The sequence below is a fragment of the Helicoverpa zea genome, chromosome 27 (assembly GCF_022581195.2).
Source record: "Helicoverpa zea isolate HzStark_Cry1AcR chromosome 27, ilHelZeax1.1, whole genome shotgun sequence".
Classification (NCBI taxonomy): Eukaryota; Metazoa; Arthropoda; class Insecta; order Lepidoptera; family Noctuidae; genus Helicoverpa; species Helicoverpa zea.
In genome coordinates, this window is record NC_061478.1 from 3,553,013 (window position 1) to 3,577,084 (window position 24,072).

Here is a 24,072-nt window from a genome sequence, read left to right on the forward strand (position 1 = left end):
CTCATCGAACGACGAGAACGCATCGTGTCATCGTACAATCGCTGTCAATTAGGACGACGTCTTAGATGAAAAACGCATCGCGCCATCGCGCGATCTCTGCCAATTAGGACGACGCCTCTGTCAAATTCATACATACTAAGAGCTGCGTCAAAATCGGTTCAGCCAAGCTAAGTAATCGCGCACAAACATGCGTAAATAAGTAAATACATGCATGCAGATCAAATTGAGAACCTAATTTTTTTGAAGTGGAGTAAACACGGTTATTTTTCAACATATTTAACGTAGGCAGAAAGTCAATCCAAAGTGGAACTGAACGCAAAATGCAAATTGCAAGACAAAATTAATCGATATCGATAACTGGTTAACCATGTAATAGCCCAACCCTAGGCTAGACAAAATAAATGTCAATATTGTAAATTGACAGGTTGGTTGCTTGCTAGCTCGGCGGCTCGTTCGTTTTCGTTTCATTTCATTTCGTTCGAATTCAAGGCGGTGCTATTCATCGTAGTTGTCCTTCACAGATTTTGTTACCTTTCATCGCTTTATCTTTAAAAATACTTTCGTTTTAAATACGTCACGAAGCAGCGATTACAATTAATATTCATTGAGAGTGATTGTGTTAAAAACATGTCGTTTATCGTGCTGTGATTCGGTGTTTTTATTCAGTCACCAATTATCAAGTCCAAAGTGCGTGTTGTTTTAAATTAATATTTAGTGTTTGTGATTAACTTAAACGTGCCAAAAATGTCTTTGGAAGATAAATTCAACGCTGCGGTGAATGTGATCCGGAGTTTACCAAAGAGCGGTAAGTTTTTTTCTTTTTTTTTTAATTCTAATGGCCCTGTTTATCGATTACGTGTGAGGTATGTGGTAAGTTATTACATAAAACGCGGTTAATCTGTTTCTAATGACACCAGAAACGAGATATGATGCAAACGGCTATTATGATGCATGTCACACATTGTATGGTAATGTAAACACATGCAAAAGTAACTGATTGGCTTGCACATCGTTTTCTAGCGCGTTAATTAATGTTCCATTTTCAAAACTGTTGAGTCATTTGAGCGTTTGTAAAAGTACTTTTTTTCTTCTTTGTAATGAAAGTGTAGAATACACAGATGGATCTTTTATACTCGATTTTAAATAAGAGTATATGAAAAATATGATAACTAATAACTGTCATTAACAGTTGGTTGTGCTATCATAACAGTTATTTGTATCATAAAACTTAGTGTAGGTATAAACATTACATATAGTAACAATGTAAAGTCCTTCTGTAATATTTATTACATTCTTATCATCTCTTGATAATAAGTTCAACAATACACTAAGTACACATACCTACTTTAATAATAAACTGTTTTGTTAACAACAATGTTCTGGCCTCCTGCCAGTGAAATGACTAAAACCTTTGACTGAAGTCAATTATTCATAGTCTTTAATAAGTAATATTTACTTTTTTAATGAGGTAGGCTTTGTTAGTTTCTGATGTAGCCATAGATAATTTATGGGGCTTCTTTAAACAAATTAAAAACATCTTAAAAAAAATCCTTAATATTTGTATGTAGCATAAGCTATATTTTATCCAAGTGCAGGAAGTTCCTTAGAGACACTAGTAATACAAAATACAGAATAGTTCTGTGGAATTGAACTGCATATATATGAATGAATAACATCTGGATGCCACTAATAAATAAATTTGGGGACACCTTTTTTACACATGGTTGGTTTCCCAGGGTAAGCTATTGATTAAAATGTATTACGGGTGCCAATACACCTGATAAACTACATATACCTTACACATATATGTGTAATATAAAATATTAATACATATAGAACACAGCCAGTAAAGCTGCTCATCACACAAATGATGACCGTTCCGGGAATTGAACCCAGGACCCTCTATTCACAGTGTAGCATGTTGACCATTGCTCTAAGTGGACATAATTATTCTAATGTGACTAAAACCTCTTTATATGTAAACTGTACAAATACATTAACTTTCATAGACTTTTTCTGTTTATTTTGTGTTATGCATGGAGTATTTACAAAGTACATAACAACTGTGAATGTAAAATCAAACAAAAAATATGTCCAAAAATATTTAATTACATAATAATCTATATATAACAGGTTTTAAGAAGGAAGTTATTTTGTTTATCTTATGAATAAATTGATTATCTCAACTTCCTTATCTTTACAAATAATTTAAAGTTTATAGTGTGTATTTCTCTCCATACACTTATTGCTGTAGTTATTTATAAGTTTAATAAAATAAGGAATCTTCAAAATGACCTAATAGTTCCTTAGTTAGCGTGTTCAAGCTAACATACAGACAAATTATAGGTTTAATAATTTTTTAAAATACCTACCAAATAACATAGACCTAAATAAGTACAGTTGTTGCAAAGAAACAAAAAAATATTCAACTTTCCAGCATGTTTTATTTCACATTGCTTTTAGAACTAAAATCAACTGTTTTTCATAAAAAATATGAACTTATCATTATTTTCACAAAAGATAATTTTATTATAATCCATTTTATCTAACGTAGAAAGTGGTCACAAGTGTCAATAATTTTGAATGCAAAAATTATTATCGGTACCTAACTAGTTACTACTTGCTACCATTTAGCCTTGAGCACTTATGTTCATTTCACAACACTTCAGAAATGTGTGGTCTTGGGAAATGAATAAAACTCAATAAAAATTATTAGTTGAACAAGCATTTTACCCTTAAAAAGGTTCTATATAATCTTTGGTCTAGTAGTTGCATAGTGCGATTACTGAGCACAGGGTCTTTTTTTTTTCGACGTCAAAAGTCATCAAATGACCCCTCCCACTGTGGGTTAGCAGCGGTGAGGGAGTGTCAGACTCTTACTGACTCAAAACCGTCGTGTTCCGTGGTAGGCCTTTTATGCACCAGGGCCGCGGTAACTCTTTCGAACAATCCCGTAGTCCCAGCAGACCTTGGGCCTGCTGGGCCCCGCTGGGTGAGCACAGGGTCTTGGTTTCAAATCCCAGGTCACCTCGAAATCGCTTTCTGGGTTTTAGAACCTTTCACAAAGTAGTCCCGAGTCTGGAGGTTGGTGATTGATACGCCCGTGCATCGGAAAGCACGTAAATGTTGGTCCTGTGCCTGATCTCTCTCCGGTCGTGTCTCATTGCCGTTCTATCGGGCTATGAGAGTGAAGGAATATTGAGTGCAACATTGTCCGCGCAAATGCTTGTGCTCTATAATACGTCTTGCGTAGCTGGCTGATCTTTACTTATCAATATGGACGCCATTATTATCTGTACGCAATGTTGCTAGTTACTACTAATAAATAGTTACAGCGGTTATTATACAAGACACAAGAAAAGAAACGAAAGTCTTACGTAAGAACTTTTCCATGTGCATGCAAAATGTATGGGTTTAAGTGTTATGGTTTTATGTTAAACCGCAGGAACACTTTAGAGAAAGTTTACGTATTTTATTGGGAAATGAATATTTCTCTAGTTTCCGTCAAATTACAGTTCTGCTTAAATAACTTCTTGCTTTATATTGGACTAGCTTCCATCAGCGGCTACATCCGCTTCTTTAGAAAAATACGCCGCTCATCCGGATCAAAAGTAGGTAACTTCTGGTACTGAATAATTTTACTGAAATCATTTCGGTGCAAGATAAATCAGTCTCATAAAGTCGAGTAAGTTTTAAAAACTATCGAGTAGTTCCTAAAATTAGCGCGTTCAAGCGAGCAAACAAAAAAACTTCAGCTTTATAATAGAAGTATAGATTTGATCAGTATGGTGTAAAATAAAATTATAAGTAATCCGTTCTACTTCGATACAGTTATGAAGTTACCTATTATTATGAGCACGCGCAACTTTTGTGCGCAAAAAACTAAGATCCGTTGCAATAAATTGCATAGGTAAGTTTCTTAGAATAATAGCACGGTTCTTATGGTATGAACCGTATAAACATCAGTATTTAGTATCGTTTGGTGTAGGTATTTCAATAGGCATGATGACAAATTTTTAAATTCCTTTGTATGATGTAGGTATACGTCTATTTTATATGACAAATTATTAATTTTAAGAAAATGCGAAGTTTTTTTATCAAATAATTGCATTTTTCTCTGTCCACTTTGAATCCGGCGCGAAAACGCTTGTCAGTGTCACGTCGTCACTTGTGACGTCACGACTGAAATTACAAGACGCAAGTAAACAACGCTCGTGCAATAATTAAGTTTTTTGTGTTATTAAAAATGAATTCGAAAGTGCATAGGTGTTGTGGGGTCCCCCAGTGTAAGAACACATCCAAAACAACTCCTGATAAGTTATTTGTGTACGTTCCTCACAATAAAAAAATACGAAACAAGTGGCTTAAACTTGCAAGGCGAGATTCAAAAGCAATATTGCCCAGGGTACAACTTTATTTTTGTGAAGATCACTTTGATGTAAGTTATTACATAGTTCTCTAGATTCTAGCATAGTTAATAATGTAAATAACTATTTCGAGGTTAGGTTTCATCTCTCATTGTTTTTTAATTAAACTAGTATACTTACATGGAAGTTTTAACATTTCTAAATTCAGCTGAACAAAAATCTTTATTTGATGCCAAAAACTTTCCCAGCATTATGATATCAATTCTAGGCAAATTAGCGCTGTTTGCCTTGATAAATCCGGGCTCCATAACTCATGTTATAAACAATTAATTAATTAAAAACAAAGATCGCAGTGGAAGTTCACAATAACGAAATGTGACGTTCGCGCGCTTTCGCGCGAGTTGTTTTGAGAGGTGACGTCACGAGCTCTGATTGGTGTTCAAGATATCATGGCGGATTGCCTTATTTCGTAATTTTATTTTATAAAAATACATATTAATCACATTATTGATAAAGAAAACAATGCGCGTTTTATATTCCAAGCTTCAAGTTTAATTTAATAAATATATTATTTTAATGATTTTTTATTACTGTCATCATGCCTATTGCCATGTCCAAAACAGTATTGTTGAATTTCAAGGTGGAATTTCTCAGAACTAGTCCGTAGTTTTCAAGATTTTCACGCTGGCTTGATAATAATTTCCCTAGTATAACATGTTACTGTGGATGTGTGTTCCGATTGACGGCCACGGTGGCTGGTCTCTACCTCTAATAGAAGATCAGCCAGCTGCTTAAGACAATTATGGTGCACAAGCATTTGTGCAGACACAGGTGCACTCCCTATTCCCTCACTCTCATGTCCCGATGGGACGGAAATCCGACACATCCGAAGAGAGAACAGGCGCAGGGCCTACAGTTACATGCTTTCCGATGCACGGCTGTATCAATTACCAACTTCTGAGTCGAGACTGCTTTGTGAAAGACAATAAATAATAAAAGCGATTCGGCCCGTCCTGGGACCCCGAGTACATCAGTTGCGCTATGCGACTTCTAGACCAACTTATAAATACCTCTTTGGATTACATACAGGATGTTACAATAGAAGATTCATGAACAGACCACAGAAGAAATTACAAATACGCCGCACAATGTCAAAGGATTTCATATCAACGTGGTTTTTCACAGTGTTTCCGCGACATTGCACTAACAATAATTCCATTGTCGTATGCAGTTATGCGTCTATCCCACGCCTCTCATACAATAGCGGTGACTTGCTATAGTGGGCAATAGGATGTACCAGCAAGTTAGTGTTCACGGTCTACTGGTGTAGGTCTAGTTCCCAGGGTGTCGGGTTGTCTGTGTATGAAAAGTTTTTGATATATGGGAATTTGTCTTTGATGGAAGTCATACAACCACCTTCCGCTCTGTAAGGCAGTGTCAGAGAAAATCCTTCTGGAACTCCAGGACAGTAGTGACTTTTTTTAACGATTCCACCGCAGGGGCAAAATAAGAGAAGATTATTACCCGTAAATCATATTATTTCATTGAAATTAAGTTTTCTTAACAAAAATTATAAACCTTGAAAAGCATAAACTGACAAATAAGTAAAGTATTAGCACCTCAGCTCCGAAATTGTACAAAGTTCATCACAAAAACATTTTTTTGTCCAGCTTCGCAACTTGATCTAAAAAATAATATGTAATATGTCCATTTATCATCATATAAACTCAGATAGCTCATTATCTTAATCATTAGCCGCTTAGTGTAATCTTTTATCGCAATCATTAAGGCACTCGGATTAAGTGTTTTGAGTTCTATTACATGACCGATTATAAAAGTAGCCTATGTCCTGTCTCAGGCTTTAATAATAATAATAAATAGCTTCAATAGGTTTGGAATAACACTCAATCCTTCTCTGTATGAGAGGAGGCCTGTGTCCAGCAGGGGGACGATAAAAAGGTTGATGGTGATGCATGGTTTTGGCGTGAATGTGCTTCAATCAGACTCACTTTTGCATTCAATAGGTCAATTCATCACCAAAATGAATGGTGATTGCTCAATCCTTCTTTGTGTGAGAGGTGGCCTGTGCCTAGCAGTACGATGATAAAAATGCTGATGATGGTAATGATGAATGTGTTTGGCGTTGAAAACGCGACAATCAGATTCAATTTTGCATGCAATGGGTTTGGTGATGAATGGTGATTAACGTTCAATCCTTCTCTGATGATGATAATGAAGGGTTTTTCGTTAATGCCGGGGCTGCGGGAGTGTTCGAAAGAGATACCGCGGCCCTGGTACATAAAAGGCCTACGACGGAAGACGACGGATTTTAGTCATTAACCCTCTTATTATAAAAACTGCCGCAAGTAGTGGTTTAAACCAGACTGAAGACGTCTTGGTTTGTTACGGTACTTACGATAGTCTTTACATCCTTATTACAAAACGTAGACTAAAAGAAGACTGTTTGGTACTTCGATTTGTCTGTGGTTGAAAAAATATCCACAGATTATAAGCAACAAATATTTAAATCATTCGTTCAATCGTTCCGGATTCTATGCGCCGTTCCTTTTTACATTATTTTGTTAAGTCTATTTTGATGAATAATAATTAACTATGATAATAAAAAAAATATCTCTGCAGTTGAAAAGATTACTTTTTATTATTTAAAGGTAATTTTATATTTCTAGTATCTTTTAACGATATACATGATCCAATTATTCTCTTTTAAACAACTATCGAGTTTGCGCGTATAACGGAACGTTAGCGCGCGTATCCGAGTTATGTTTTGTTTTTAGGTTAGAAATAACTTGGATTATTTTCATCCCGATTTAAATGATTAAATAAGACGTTGTGCATCTCATTAGAACCTCTTCAAAATTAAGTGCACAATAACTTACACACAGAATATCGTGTGCATTAAATTACCAAAAGAAAATGAAACAACATAAAAGTAGAAAATTATATTTTATTCCGATGTCTATTTATACAGTTAAACGCACTGATACATGTTGGACACTGTTCTTCATCACACAATCTTGTTCCCTTTCTCATCTTGGCATTTTTGTAAATTTTAGCAAGCTTCCAGTCTTTTACAAACATTGCATATTACTGGCAGAGATACGGCGTGTAAAACGCCAAAATAGTCTTGAATCTGTAAATAAACAGTAGACTGTATGATAATCTGATATATTTTCGGAGTTTCATCAAAATCCATGTGGTAGTTTATGCGTGGAACATAAACAAACATCCATAATAAAAAACTTCCACTCTTATACAATTAATTAGGATGTTTTGGCAACCTACTTGCACTGTAAAGGCTACTTACTTTATGGCGAGCCCAGTTGAGCATCATATCATCATCCTGGATCATCATGGATTATCATCATGCATTCAATTGACTATTATTTCGAAAAACGTAAATCGATATTTACATCGAAAATTGTCGTCAGGTAATTTGAAGAAATTTTCTCGATGACGCACTCTGTTGGGTCCCCGGACACTCTCAATAGTATTCTAACACCTCCAAGTATTCCAAATCACACATATTTATATCCACTTTCGTTTTTTTCATCACAAAACAAATAACCTCAAAAGTAAATAATGTCGGAATTTGACGTTTGTCGACTAAGTACTGCAGTTAAACTAGGGGGCTCGATGGTTTATCTTTTGTACTACAGATAGTAATAGGACTTGCGATAAACTGCGTTTTGTAATAACGTTTTTTCAAGGTCGTACTTAAAGCTGGATTAAAGGTAGTACAAAAGCCGATACTTATTTGATACCGCGTTTTATAATAAGAGGGTAAAAGTCTGATACTCCCTCAACGCTGCTAACCAGTGGGAGGGGTCATTTGATAATTTTTGACGCCGTTTAAAAAAAAGAGTTTGGCGTGAAAGCGCGACAAACAGCTCGATTTACTTTCGCGTATAAAGTTATTACTAAGTATCAGGTAAAATTAAGAGACCTTTGAGAATCGTATGATTATGTTCGCCTGGGACGAAGTTAAAAATTACCTTAAAACTTGTTTTAACATATAAAAAGGTGACTTTGACCTTTGTAACGACGTATGATTAATATAATACTTATGAAAATAGAGTAGGTGGCACCTCAGCATAGTAATTGTATAGTAAGTAGCGTCCAGCAATGGTACAAAAGAACTCTATGTCTTACAGCCAGTTTCTTCAACAAAAGTTAAAGCCAAAGTAAAAGTCAAAGTAACGTCTAAAGTAAAAGTAACGGTCAAATTCAATTTTTCTATTAGTTTTGCTGTCACTAGCCTTGAAAAAACGAATTTGACCGTTACTTCTACTTTAGACATTACTTTAACTTTAACTTTTGATGAAGAAACTGGCCGTTAATTTTCATAATATTCCAAAATAAATCAGTTCTTATGTTTTAGGATTGTCTTTATAACATACTGAGGCAAGATTGACAGCCGTGGTGACCTAGTGTATAAAGTCACCTTTTAAGAAAGAGTCTGCGGGTTCGACTCCAGGCCAGCAATCTATCTTGTATCTTGGTCACCTATGTCCGAGTAAAGAAGATTAACGCTCATTCCTTCTCTGTATGAGAAGAGGCCTGTGCCCTGCAGAGGGACAATAAAAATGATGTGCGTATTTTTCTTCACGTGTTCTTTGACAATCTCGACCAGGATCGTGTGATTTTGGTCTGATCATTTCTCAGTCAGACATAAATCATATTTTCGCGATCTGCTAATGGATAACGGTGTTTAGCAAATCTTGATTATCCATAAGTCTTTGACCTTATTATTTCAGAATTATTTAAATACTTAGTATTCGTGTTGATAATCAGAGCGAGACGGGGTGCTGTTTTTGTTTATTTTGTTGCATTATTAACCGTTAATATTTTTAATCATTCACCGTATAAGCATTGATAACCTTGGATGTGGTATCGCAAAAAATGCATTTACATCTTCATATTTCATATCGATACTTGTCATGAATATGAACATTTCGTTATTTTATCTTTACTTAATATTATAAATGCGAAAGTAACTAATGTATTTCGGGCTTTCACGGCAAAACTACTTTAAATATGGATACACAGATAGTCTAGATCCTGAGGAAGATATCCTACTTTTTAAAGAGAACACATAGTCTGTTCCCTCGTCCAACTGTTTTAACCAGTTATTGGGAATCTTCAAATGTTCTGTGACTTAATATAGGTCAATATAAAGATGGCGAACCAAAACTGTGACGTCACAGTTATAGCACTCAATGCGTGCCACCGAGAGTGGAATTTTACCAGTTTATGCCGATAACCTCCAAAACAAGTTGCCATATCTAGGTGAATGCTTCTTAATTTTGTATCATTACGATTTGGAGTTGGTTTGGACTTCGAACGAGTAGTTGAAGTTCTAGAAAGTTCGTTAGCAGTCTAGTAAGCACAGTAAGTAAGTGGTGTCTTGGAAGGCCATGGCCAAATGTCACTAAACAGGCTGAATCCCCCATTCAGGATCCAAGCCATCAAGGAGTACCAAGTAAGGAGATGTTTCGTTCAACTATTCTCAGAGTAGTTAAGATATATTTTTGCAAGATTTTGGACCCTCCAATTAAATCGGCAGCTGCATCAGAAAACTATTTTCAAATATCCAAGTTTCTTACATTTTGAAAATGCGAGCTAAAATAATATATATTCTTGACGCACTAAAGAGACTTGGACCTCATTGATCTTTGAACCATTTTCAATGAAACGCATACCATACATAATTACTGTATACTTATTAAGAAATTCAGTATACATTGTATTTAATTATGTACCGACATACAAGTCAATGTACTCTATTAAGTACATGCAATTGAAACTACTAATTTTATGTTAAGGAGTTGTAATATACATACTACATTTCATCATTAGGTTATTTTAAGTGGTGATTTTTGTGGGATATTTTAGCCTGAGGATAACTAAATAATTTCGTCTACCTAGCAAGACTACTTGATCATCATCAGTGTAGACTTTTCCCTTGTTGGGCTGGCTGACCAATCTAACCAAATGCAGCTATTTATGTACCATTTATCCAGGAATCCTGATACCCCTCGATGAGACTAGTTTTCCGACTCTCTGGCTTCTGACTACCCAGAGCGACGAAAGATATACAAATGATAGCCGGGACCCACAAAAACGTGCCTTCCGAAATACGGAATAATTTTCGTCTAGATATAAACCTAAAATACTTTCTAGATTGTCCTCGTTGATCTATGTAGCTATTACTTTCGAAATGATTCAGACATAACGGCCATTTCATAAGGAACTTCTAAAGTTCTAAATATACTAGAAACATGAATTTGTTCTCTGGCATCCCTACCGCACATATCGAGCCGTTACCGCCAAATTATCGTAAGCGACACTTTTGTCAAGAAACCGTTTTTTATCGAAACTAGTATTTTAAACCGTAACGGACCTTTCCCTGTTGGTGTTTCCCGCCAAAAAAAAAGCGTTACAAAGTTATAGCAAGTGCTAAAATTATCGTTAATACACATTTTTTCTAAACCTTAACGTAAGCGACACATGAATTTTTATCGTAAACCGTCTCCTGTAAAATTTGTTTTTTGTCGGTTGCGCTAAAATGGCGGTAAAGGCTCGATATCTTGTTATCTCTCTTGTATGTAGATCCAAAGAAAGACAACCAAAGAACTGATGGATGAATTGTGTGTAAGCCGATGTGGCTAGGATGAATGTATCTTGTGAGATGAAGGCAGATAGAACTTAGAAGACGACGGAAGAAGAAATTATGCTGCACCCAACCCAAATAAATTGATATAACCATGATGATTGCCCAAAATTATTTGGGGTCTTTTACATGACTCGATCGCCTGTCAGACCTCTTGAATCCAGTTACCTGGGCAACCCTATACCCCTTGGGTAGCCTAGTTGTCAGACTTTCTGGTTTCTAACTATCCGTAACGACTGCCTAAGATGTTCAGAAAAGCCCACCAATTTACCGTGCCTTCCGAAACACGGAAGAACTTGTTATGAAGTCTTAGACATTAGACGTAAAGCCGGTGTTAACAGTCAGCACGTTGTAAAACTTAGAGCGATGCTGCAATACATGCATTTGAGTGCAACAGAATAAATATTCTGTAAGCAGATGTTGTACTTGTGATGCAAGTGCAATAACAGATATTGTGCATTTGAAGGGACTGTGTATTTAAGTGTGGTCGAACTATGGTCGTAGAGTAACTCCCATTTTGCACACTAGAAGGTTAAAAGTACTGCGACTTTAAACTTGTTTTGATGCAGTTGATATTTTTTTTTGAGTAGTAGGCTTTAACCCAGGTTTTAATGTATTTAATCGTTACATAAAAGGCCTTTGAATACATTTATATGGTGTTATACGGTGTTGTTTTAAGCTACCTTTGATGTTATCGTGGAAAACAATTCTTCAATAACAATTTACTTGTAAAATGACTTAATATGCGATGACTAATTCACTTGGGAAACCGGTTTGGTATAACAACCATTTCATAGTTAGCTTCTATTTACATATATACTTTTTTCTATATTTCCGATAAATACTTCTTAAGTAATCGTTTGGTTTTCACGTTACAGCTAAACTGGGGCCCGATTCTCCTAAGTTAATAATGTCAAAATCGAATAGTAATCGAATCACAATACGATCGTAATAGCAGTTTTAACCATATCGGGCATTCTGCTACTAATAAAAGACCAATCGTATTCGATTGACATTTGATTGGTGTGCGATTGGTATGCTATTTTGGTAATTTTGGTCTATACGGTAGTTTGCCGTGCAATCATTTTGCAATCGTAAAACATTTGCCGACAAAATGATTCATTATTGAATGACAGAAGAGAATAAAAACGTTTATTTCAAAGAAAAAATAGCGGAATGCCACATACGCTTCAATAGTAATCGAGTCGGGATTGGATCTCAGTCGAATCGAGTCGAACGTCAATCGAAGGTCGCTTAAGTAAAATTAGGAGAATCGGGCCCCTGATTAGTACCTAATTTTCTAGTTTGAATGGCCTGGAAATAAGTGCAATTTTCACGCATTTTTTCTGCGTTAGGCTAAATTCTATGTAATTGTTTCATTCCAGCGATTTGTTTAGCGTGTGATTATGTTTTATATAATTGACATAAAGTACATTATGTATGCTATTATGTAAATAGTCGCCTTCATTCCACCCCTAGGTGTAAATTGCTTTTTAAAAGATGGTCGACGTGGGAGAACTGGATTGTAGAAGCTAGTAGCCTGGTTGTTAATGATAAAAATCTTCCTACAGATGTACCTTGCTCTTTCATAAGGTCTTATAGCAAAACCGGACCGTATTTGCGTTGTATCTAAGTGGAATATTTTCAAGTTTCATTCGGACTTTAACCCTTGTGGTTGGGAAACCCATATTAAAATAGGCGCTGTGACCAATGCCCAACAGCTTAATTTTTTTATTATCAAAAATGATCTAAAAAAATAAACCTGTTATTATATATATCTGGTAGTTACCATTTTAGGAATTTACCATTAAAAGTTATGTTCACTAGATAAATGTAGAATTGTCTCTTGTTTTTGGCTTATCGTATCAGGTTGAGCTGTACTTAGCCTCATAAAAATTGTCAAATGCTTGCATAACTTATGTCTGAATACGAAATATTTTAAAATAAAATATGCAAGAATGACTTGCAAAAAATGAAATATTAGTCGCAGCAGAGCTTGCCATATCGATATTGGAAATATCGATTGCTCATTAAAAATACATCTATTTTATTCGTCTGTCCTTGAATGCAACCTGTAATCCGCTGCGGTTTGTACCTACAATCTGGATTGTCAGTAATTTGCGGTTCGAGAGCACTGCCCTACAAACTTGTAAACTCCATAATTATCCCCTAGTTTGGGCTTGCGGACTGCAATTTTGTTTTGGTACTGGTATTTTTTCTGCTACCTGACTTTTGCTTTGATAATTATATCTGCAAGGTAAGCTGCTCTTACTGTGGTAAGCCCTTTGATGGTCTGGTTAACAATTTTAGAGCCCTGTATGTTAAATAATTAAAGTTGAACCAGTTTTTCCATTGGCAGCGAAAACCTTTTCGCGTTCAATATTTAAGAATAACGTTTACATCTAAGATTGCTCTCCACTTACTAACACTCAAAATTTACAAGAGTCGTTTTTCAAGTGAAGGTGTATATTACTTTCAATTTCAATACACAAATACAATTTACCTTTTACCAGCAAATACTTATATCTCTCAGATAATAACACTTCCGACAGTTACACAGGGAACTGGTTACGGTAAACGTGAAAGTGACGTAAGAAAGCAATCTCAAGATAATTTACGTAATCGTTTCTCGGTCACGGGTGCAACGAGTCGTTTCGAGTTATTGTCTCGATGGTCTCTGGTACTCGATTTTCCAAGAATTTCAATGTGTTGTGTGAAAAAGTCTGTTTTTACTTCATGATTAGACCTGTTACTGACTTAACTTTTTTTACAAATATTGTGTCCGATCGAAAGCTGCATCTAATCAACTTTTGTACTAAAATTGTCTTGACTTATCGAAATGGTTCTGTCAGATCCTTATAACTGTATTCGTCCTACATTATGGCTTTTAATTTCGATCGTATCTCATCCATACCTTTTATACTGACATTTATTAAGCAGGTACAGCCTGGTACATCGTTATTATTCAGAATACATCCAATTGCTTTTAACATTTTACAACAGTTGTTTATGTAGATGACATGATTGTTTGTCTGTCAAATCGATCCGTGGCCTATTTTTGATAATGGGTCGTGCACGTTAGGAAAAGGTACTGATGAATGTATATTAATACTTTTGTATTTATTCGGTTGTTTTGGACTGCTGATATTACTTTTGCAATACAAAGTCAGATATGGAAGCAATTAGCAGTTTGTAATTGAAAGCACGTTTGTGTATGAAGAGGCTTCGGGACAGTTGTCGTGTAAAGTGTCTATTAGGCATTCATTGTTTCGTTTTATGATGACACTGGCTACTAATTGTTTTTTGTTTTATAGAGATCAATTCGATGATAAACATGTCCACACTAGACAAACATTGAGAAAGTATTCATAATGCCTTTGATGACTTTTATTTCACCCTAAGAAAAACTGGTAGACAACGCCTGAGGCGTTAAATCTGCCGTTGTACGTTGTGCAAAAAATACAAAGTAATAAATAAATGAATATGGCCTTACTACAAAAACTTTAACAACTGTTTTACACTTGTCTAAAAAAAAATGTGTCTCCAAAATGAACCTTATGTCAACGTCATAATTTGTCATTTTTTTAGACAAGTCTTAAACTGACGTTAAAAAGTTTTTGTGGTAAGACGGATGATGTTTGATTCGTGGTTTATCCTTTACGCCAATAAGCATTTACACATTTGCTTACAAATAGGATAAAGAAGCCTTCCAGGAAAAGGGGTTAATCATATTGCAAGCGTGTAAGCATTTCACGCCCTCATTTCATATCTTCAGTAAATGGCTGCTAGGGATAATGTAATAGCACGATGGACGATTGCAAGTCTTATTAAATTGTTTTTATTTCGTTTCTGGATTATTTCAAACGGCGTTGCTGTTTCTAAAAATATTGTATTAAAAAATATTTCTATAAAATCTACCGCTTTTTTATTGTTTGCATAAAGAGTAAACACGTCCATTATAGGCGTTTTTTAAGAGTAATGAATAAGCTTATTGTAATAATTTTTTTTTATGCTAAGTAATTCATTAAGATTCTTTGAGGCCTATAATGAACGCGTTCCGTTAATAGAATTGCTTATAAAAAATTAAGACAATGCATCAACAAAACATAATACAAGATTATGAATATTTATTTACAAAACTGGAAAATACTAACGACTTAACGCCATTGTTCTGAAATGGAAAAAATCTTTTTTTCTAACGTTTTATATTAATTTCAGATTTTTTGTCTGTCATTGTTTAGCGTTACTAACAATTATTCGAGATAAATATTTATCTCCAATCTTATTTTTAAGCTCAGTACATTGACACTAAATTTTTACATAAATAAATATCGTAAAGTTCTATTTACATCATGTTCATCGTTGTCAGCATGTCAGCACCGTCTTTACCATTTTTTTGAGATGAGCAATCGCTAGAGGACATCCTGCTATGAGTGCCACGGGAGGGTCTTACCACGGTACTAATGCTCAAAGGGATCCGGAAGTAACAAAGATGGATTTCAGTTAGTAAAAGTCTAGACTTCTCTTCTTAGAGGCCCTGGACATAACAACAGTTAAAAATGGGATCCTAGTTACGTAATCATTAGTACGGTCCTTACTACTTAGACACTTAGCTAAATTAGCAGGGACGTATCGATACGGGCCTTGGACACACAAGATCACAGATCGCGAACACAGTGCCAAATGTAAAAGGGGGTCCGTAAGCTATGCGAAGATTGTTCATCATCATTGCAGCTGTAGGACGACCACTGTTAAATATATGCCTACAAATAAACAAAAAAACAACTAGCTTGAAGTGGCCTTTTTTTAACGACGTCAAAAATCATCAAATGACCCCTCCCGCTGTGGGTTAGCAGCAGTGACGGAGTGTCAGACTCTTACTGACTAAAAACCGTCGTGTTCCGTCGTAGGCCTTTTATGTGCCAGGGCCGCGGTATCTCTTTCGAACAACCCGCAGCCCCGGCAGAGCTTGAAGTGGCCTGCGTCCGTAACTTTAGTCAGATCATCCTACTATCCTCAACTGTTATTACAAATATTGCGTAGGAAGTTACATACTCTCTTTACGTCATCAATGATGGAAGGTGCGAACAAAAACATGGTTATTGTTCTAGAAATTACGACAACAATAACAAGCTTGTTCAATTAACACATAGACTCTAAGGTTTGAGGTCATTTTGTTTCATTGTTGCTATATAAGTGTTAAGTAATAATTATACCATATATGGACAACTTAGCACTGAAGTTGTAGGATTATGCAGTGTCTTTATAACAGACGAATCTTTTTTGGACTAGAGCTGTTGGAGACTACTAGAATTCTGATTTAAGCTAAATAAATCTTTATAATATTAAAATTTATTGAAAGTTTGCAAGATGTAAGGACACGACTACCTTTTGACTTTGACTTAAAGTTGGACTGAGCCAGTTTAGATCATTATCCGGCCAGATTGTTTAGCAATATCAAAAACAACACCGTTTTTATCTCATTCATGTTGTAAGTTCTCAGTGTCACTTGCACTGCTTAGATCTTCCAAAACTATCTTCAAGTGAAACGCATATCCCATCCTAAACCATGATGCAACATTGCAAGTTACCCATTTAATATTCCTAACGCCACAATTGGCTGGGTATTCTCAGCTGCCTCACTATTAACGGCTCGTGCTTCGAATGACAAGTCACAAGGTCTGTATCGATTGATAGGAGCCTCTGCTTTCTATTTCTGGTACTTATCCATCGATTGGCTTGTTGACTTTGAAGCTTTGTGGCTGATTTGTTTGAGAGTTTACTGTTACTGTCGTTGACAAAGGTTAATGAATATTGAGGATTGTTTTTGGAACTGGATTGTTTTTGGAGTCATCATCTGCCTATCCTTTCCAAACTTGTTGGATTCGGGTTCCAGTCTAACTGGTAACATCTGAGCACCAGTTTTAGAGTCAATTTTACTGACTATATAGTCAGTCCCTCCACTGAAGACACTAACAGATGTAATCCGGCAAACCGACAATCACAGCTTGAAAAAGCTGGTTGACAAGTTGTTGTCGATTGCCAAAAATGTTAAAATGACAACCGGGACCTACCAATGTACCAATTTTACGGTGCCACCGATAAACTGGATTCCAAAACGCCTTATGTCTGCTTTCAGAACAAAACCTATGATTGTAAATATTTTACTAGAATATTCTCCTGATATACCTCAATATCTGCTATCGAATGCATTCAAGTGATAATCGATATTATGCGCACAGTTCAAGGCCTATAACGTTTAAGTGCAAATGTAGCCGAACTAGTTTCCGAGTACTGAGTAAGTAGACCGTGTTATAGTTATATGAAGCTGATAGTTTCAGTTATATGATATGTGTTTGTATATCGTTGTTTTTGCATCCGTTTTGAAGCGTTGACTCTGATAAAATCTAGAGAGTTTACAGTATTTTAGTACACTTTGTTTTATATGTACTTATGTGAAATATGTAGGTCACTCATACCTTCTACGCGGGGATGGCATTACTCGGATAAAACATAGCTTAAGTATTTCCGTTTTCAGGGTACCACGTATCTTCGTACCTCGAGGCAAAAAGCATTCATTATCCAGATGTGTTTAGTGTTTCCCTCATATAATAGCTGTTTTCTATTCTAAGAGGATAATCTCTTCCCTGTTACTCGTCATACCTACTAGCATTCACTCCATCTTGTCTTTGGTCTTCCTCTCTCTCTTTCTATCCATACATCCATATCTACATTCACACAACTTACTCTGTTTTGGTGCACTTTAGAAAATAGTGTATTCAAAAATAATTTCATAACTAATGTCGTTTACTATGTATTAAAGAAAGTCACAACTCTTGTCTATCAAAACGTCTAGCGTTGTATCAACTTTCACTTTAGTGGGCCCCATCCAAATTATTAAGCGCAATTGTTTATTTTATGTTCATACTTCTATTAAAGATTGTATTACTTTAATAAATACAATAAATAATAATAAACTAATTGACAGATGTGTTAATTTCTAGAATTGATTTTCTATTTTAATTAGCTTTCTCCTGCGGTTTTCCTAATGTCCTCAAGGAACTAATTTGCAGAGCTGGTTATAAAAGCCTTTCTTAATTAATGGGCTATCTAAATCATAGAATCATTCAAATATGCCCAGTAGTAACCCGAGAACAGTGGGTTTAATATTAGTATGAAGTATGGATCGTCTATGGACACAAATTTATCTGAGCATATAATAGACGTACTTATAGTTTTTCCACGCGAATGAAATACTTTCTTGAAGATACGAGTGAAAGATGCGGGCGGTGGGGAAGATATTTTGACATAATACTTTTATCCTTACCCGGAAAAATGTGTATTCTATACTAGCTTCCCCCTTTTTCATCCGCGTTCCATGGAGACAACTCCGCGCACCCGGATAAATAATAGCCTAGAGTTGAAAAAAAAGAGAAGAAAAAAGAGCCTAGTTTTCTCAATAAATGGACCTGAGATAAGCACGTTCAAGCAAACAAACTAAACTTTATTTAGCTTTATAATAGCAGTGTAGATATAAAATGTAAGCAACATGTATTATAATAAACTAAGTGTGGAAAAGGGGAAGTTCCATTCCTAAGCGAATTAAACAATCGCTTAACCGAATTATTTTCTTTGTCGTGTAGGTCAAAATAATGTATCAAATTGAGCACAACTTATGGTTTTTTTGTCAAGTACAATCCTTTAGAATTAAGTAGCCGTGGTAAGTAGTAGTAGCAGCTTAGTTAACAAAAACTCTATGACACGAATTGTACTTTCTCTCTTCTATGTTCGTTACCTAAAACGGAACGCTATAAGTAGGTAGCGGTTTTGGAGTGTCGTGGACTTTATTACAGGTTTTTGTAGGCCTGGACTAATAAAAAAATCTACATACCTTTATTTTTGGACAAAATTGAAAAGTAGGGGATAGCCGACTGAGCGTGAAAGGTGTCCTCATATTATTTTATAATATAAAAAAAAAAAACAGCCATATGCGACTCCGACTCGCGGGCGAAGGTTTACGTTCCCCTATAAAATATGTATTATATTAGCGAATACATCATCTGTGAACATTTCAGCTGCCTTACTATCATGTTTCATGGGATACAGTCACTAGACTGTCGAACAGAAAAGTCTCAGCCTTTGGGTACGGAACCCTTTAAAAAGCATTTGGTCACTATGCACTCCACGCATTGACGTCAACTATGGAAAACATCATGTCTTTTCCTCTTCATCAACAAATATTTGACTAAGATATTTGCGTGTTATGTGCTTACTCCTAAGCTTTATTTGCGTGGTAAGTCATTATTGCTTCAGGAGATGATTTTTCCTTATATTAGGGAAAATTTTATCTATTTGTCTAGTAGCTTACGTTGGGGTTTGACGTAAGAGCAACTGTAAAAAAATGGTACGTAAATATTAAAGGTACATCATCATTGTGGTTGCCCGGGTAACTGGACGTCGAATAAGCAGTTGCTCCTTATAAAGCACTGTTACTCAGCTGCATCAAGTTAGACTGGAAGTCGACCCAAACGTAGTTGGGGAAAGGCTAGGCAGATGATGATGATGACAGGTACAAAAAAACAAGGGTAAAGAATCTAATACTACCCTATCTGCTGCTCTCAAGCTCAGCCAAAATCAAATGTTTTCATTTCAAATAAGGCTTTGCAGGCTTATGAAAAGTCATACTAGTTGCACGGTTCCAAAAACTTGGTCTCGTGAAGAAAAGCCGGCAAGAAACTCCATGCATATTCATGGATCTATGTATAACATCGACTGCAACATACCTCATTCACTCACCAGTATCATTGTTATGATTTAAAACAAAGCTATATATTATATTTAGCAATATATAACATCAACATACCATTAAGACTTAGTAGACACAAGCAGACTGCAAGGGTCAAAAGTTCAACCTATGTTCAAACAAAGAAGTTTTATGTCAGCGCAAAATATACTTTATTACTTATAACCTAAGGTTGGTTTTGTAAATGAGTGTGTTTATCTAAGCGAAATGTGGATAGAAGGAGTGTGTCAATGTAAATGTATAGGTATTTATAGAAGTAAGGTTAATGCATTGGACTGCTAATATTTCTGCATTGGTTTTTTATTATTATTGTGATTAAACAGAAATGACTCAAAGAGGAATCTCAGTGGCTATCTGCATTTTTTTTACAATAAAAACTATTGCTACTGACTCGAAGTTTGTCATCTTATTCTATATTCGAACACTGCATGTTTCAGTTTTGTAATGGTAAACCTAAAAATTGCATCTCCGAATCTAAATATATTCCACACTGCGCACATGCCCAGCACGGCGAGTGTGGGTAATTCCCCACAATTTGGGAGAGATAGGAGTCCACCAGTTAACGTTTTAGGCTGTGAAGACAAAATAAAAAAAGAAATAAACAAAATTCGGTATCAAACCATACGAAAAATCTTAATTTTAAGTGACCAGTAGCCTACTTATAAATTCAACGCAAAAAGGGTTATTATACCTTGAAACACCAATCTTGTTTTAATGAACTACCTTATTATTTATGTATTTATAATTACATGATTTTAATTACTGTTATGCGTTTAACCTTGTTATATAATTTAAGAAGCACGCGTGATAATAAACAATACTGATTTTTAGCACGTTTTGTGCTCCATTATATGTGATTCCATTATATTTTTTGTTTTAATATTAATTTACAATACATCAAACAATTAGATATTGCATAAGCGTATTTTGCATATTTCTAATAATGAAATCACCAAACAATTACATATTGCATAATCATAATTTGCATATTTTATATAATTTGAAAAAATATTGTTATGTTGACCTGAAAAATATTGATACTTGGAGCTTAAAGCCAACATTTTTATGAAAAGAACCGGCAAGAAACTCCATAGACACTCATTCTCTTTAGGCCAATACATAGAAGTCGGTGCCCCTAAGTTAATTTTGCATGTTTTGCCATGGACTTAAGCATATACCGAAATAAATTAAAAATGATGAAATAAAACTTGATTCTCACATGTCCTTGACCGGTATAAATTATGGCGTTTTTGATCACCTCGAATGCCAAACAAGTTTTTTCGCCTTTTATGTACGATTAAAACATACATGGCGAATTTGTTTTATTAATCATGTGTGTCAATTTAACGCAATCAGATGATGAAGTAGTCTACGATCTACAATCATGCGCTTCTCAAAACACACTCAAATGCTTAATAAGTTTTTTTTGGTATCAGTAAATGTTTCCCTTTTTTGCAGTCTACTGGCTTCCGCCAGTGGATTCAACGTATTTGTAAGGAAACTATTTCCCTTGTCCAGATTAAAAGTCGCCAATAAGTTGTTCTAATGTATTAGCTACATTCTTCAAAATCCGTTGTCGACACACAATCACAAACTTTGGTCTCTACAAGAGTGACTTTTGAACAAATGCCTCTCGTAACGTGTGCCATATCCTTTGGTCTTTACCTTAATTCATCAAAAGAACAGTATTTTCATCAAGCCGTGTTTCCTCTTTTCAGGGTCATACCAGCCGAGCAATGAGTTGATGCTGCGTTTCTACAGCTACTTCAAACAAGCCACAGAAGGTCCGTGTGATAAGCCTAAGCCTGGTTTCTGGGATGTAGTCAACAGGTAAGATAAATTATAATATTCCTATCTATATATTTTTTCGGAAAACGAAAATAGATTTCGATAAAGGAATTGCAAATGTCAAGTGTCTAAGAGTGTATTTTCGTCCACCAACAAACATGCCAAGCGCGGTGAGTTTGGGCATATCACCTCAGCTTGTTGGGGGAGACAGCAGTCCAGTAGTGGAAGTAATTTAGCTGAGGAGTCGACGATGAGGAAAGATATTTTGCAAAGGCTTTGTAAATTAGTTATCATCTTATGTTAATGTATTATTAAGAGTCTCTTAGGGACAAAGCCTATCGAGGCTACGGGATTGATCGGCAGAATGAAGACTTGAAGCACAAAAGGCTCTTGAAGGGTCATTGTTAGGGCCGATCAGTGAAAGTTTGATACTCCATTGTAAGCTGTTGTAAGCTTACTAATATAATAAATGCGAAAGTAAGTCTGTCTAACCGATATAAACTAAAGTAGCACAGATAGTCTACTAGCTTAAATTATGGGGAAGGACATAGCCTACTCCTTACCGGGTTTCGGAAAGTGATTCTCCAGGGATGCGGGGATCAGCTAGTGACAAATAAAACTACATAATGTCTGCCTACATTATCCTTCGAGCTGTAACATAGAAACGCAAGTTATTCTCAGGGAGGTCTATTAAAAACTCATTTTCATACCCGACTGCGTAAGGAGGTAAATTTACAAAGACACTTTGTGCGAAAAATATGCATGCTTAAGCTTTTGCAATCTTTTACCGAAGTTAGTCAACTAATATACTCCTGACTGGCAATTGCACCATTTGTCTATAACGATAACCAAACCATAACCAGCCGTATACTTGCCGCCCATTGGTCAAATAAGCGATTTGACAACTGAAAATGCTTCGGTCATCGTTAAAATTTAATGGTGCAACTCACCGTAAACTTTCTTTTTTTTCTTCTAATATGTTCCTTATGTGTTAAGGAATAAGGTTTAAATATTATTTTTTTCAATTTCAGAGCAAAATGGGAATCATGGAACAAATTAGGCAATATGACAAAGGACGAGGCGATGAAGGCATACGTCGACGAATTACATAAGGTGTATAGCATATTATGTATCTATCTTTATGTGTGGTGTTACAAGAATGGATAAAGTGAGAAATGATTACATTAGAGGAGGTCTGAAAGTAGCGCCAGTTACAGTTGAGAAGTATAAGATTGTCAAGGTATGGGCATGTAATGAGGAGGGGTGATACGCATGCATCAAAGTGTGTGCTAAGTATGAATGTAGAATAGAATAGAATAGAATAGAATAATTTATTCGCCATAAACATGTGTATACATACATACACACGCAGGTGCATGTACATATGTAAGATGGTAGGTACAATTAAATATGTGCTTAAAAACATGTTTGCCATTTGCCATGGCATGCAAATATTTGCAAAATTAATTATAAACTAAAAACATTAAAAACACTAATACTAGAAACATTTTCTACTTAAAATCTAATATGTTTTCATCGAGAAACTCTTTAATATTATAGTATGCTCTTTGTACTAAAAATAATTTGAGCCGGCGTTTCAGAGCTTCGGTATTGAGTTCTCTCCAGATCTTAGGCAATTTGTTGTACACGATAGGTGCCATACAAAATATACTTCTGCGCATAAGTGCAGTTTTACACGGATGAAGACAGAGTTTGGTATTATCACGTCTATTTCGATGTGCTACATCCTCAAGACGCGGAAATAAATGAGGATTGCATTTTACGAACATGACAACTTCGAGAATGTATAGAGATGGCAATGTAAGGATCTTATACTGTTCGAAATACGGCTTACAGCTATCAGTTACCTTCAATTTGAACATCGACCTCAGGCATCTTTTTTGAGCTCTAAAAATGGTCTCCCAATCCGTGGACTTGCCCCAGAATATCAAGCCATACCTAAGGATAGATTCAGCTATTCCATAGTAGGCTATTAGTAATGTTTCTGCATTCACTGTTTGTGATAGACTATATAAGGCAAATGCACTATTGCTTAGTTTTTTAGCTAGGTTTTCTAAGTGAGATTTCCAGTTGAGATTTTGGTCTATTATTAAGCCTAAGAATTTTGTCGACGCAACTGATTCAATTTTATTGTTTTTATATTCAATGACATTATTATTTTCTATATTTATTCGTTGACCAAAATAAGTGATAACGGTTTTATTTAAATTAATTTTTAAATTATTATTTTCTAACCATTCTATGCTATTATTTAAGGTATTATATATGTCTTGATTAAACTCATCTTTTTTATTGCATGGTATAGTTATGGTACTATCATCAGCGAATAGCGTCATTACATGTTCTATATACTTGGGGAAATCATTTATGTAGATTGTAAATAAGAGAGGGCCCAGAACACT

General features: G+C 35.4%; 1 protein-coding gene across 5 annotated transcripts in view; it reads left to right on the top strand.

Moving 5' to 3' along the window:
• Positions 1–419: 419 nt before the first annotated feature.
• LOC124643232 (acyl-CoA-binding domain-containing protein 5) overlaps positions 420–24,072 on the top strand; it is a 37,498-nt gene continuing 13,845 nt past the window's right edge. For 2 of the 5 annotated variants that reach the window (XR_006985893.1, XM_047182125.1), the window contains exons 1-3: positions 423–805; positions 21,580–21,691; positions 22,681–22,762. Coding sequence is in view for 4 of the 5 variants with exons in the window: in XM_047182125.1 (XP_047038081.1) it covers positions 745–805; positions 21,580–21,691; positions 22,681–22,762 (255 nt within the window). In the remaining variant the exon portion in view is untranslated. Of the gene's footprint in view, positions 806–21,579; positions 21,692–22,680; positions 22,763–24,072 lie in introns of all 5 variants that reach the window. The other 3 variants (XM_047182126.1, XM_047182123.1, XM_047182124.1) reach the window with 3 other exon arrangements.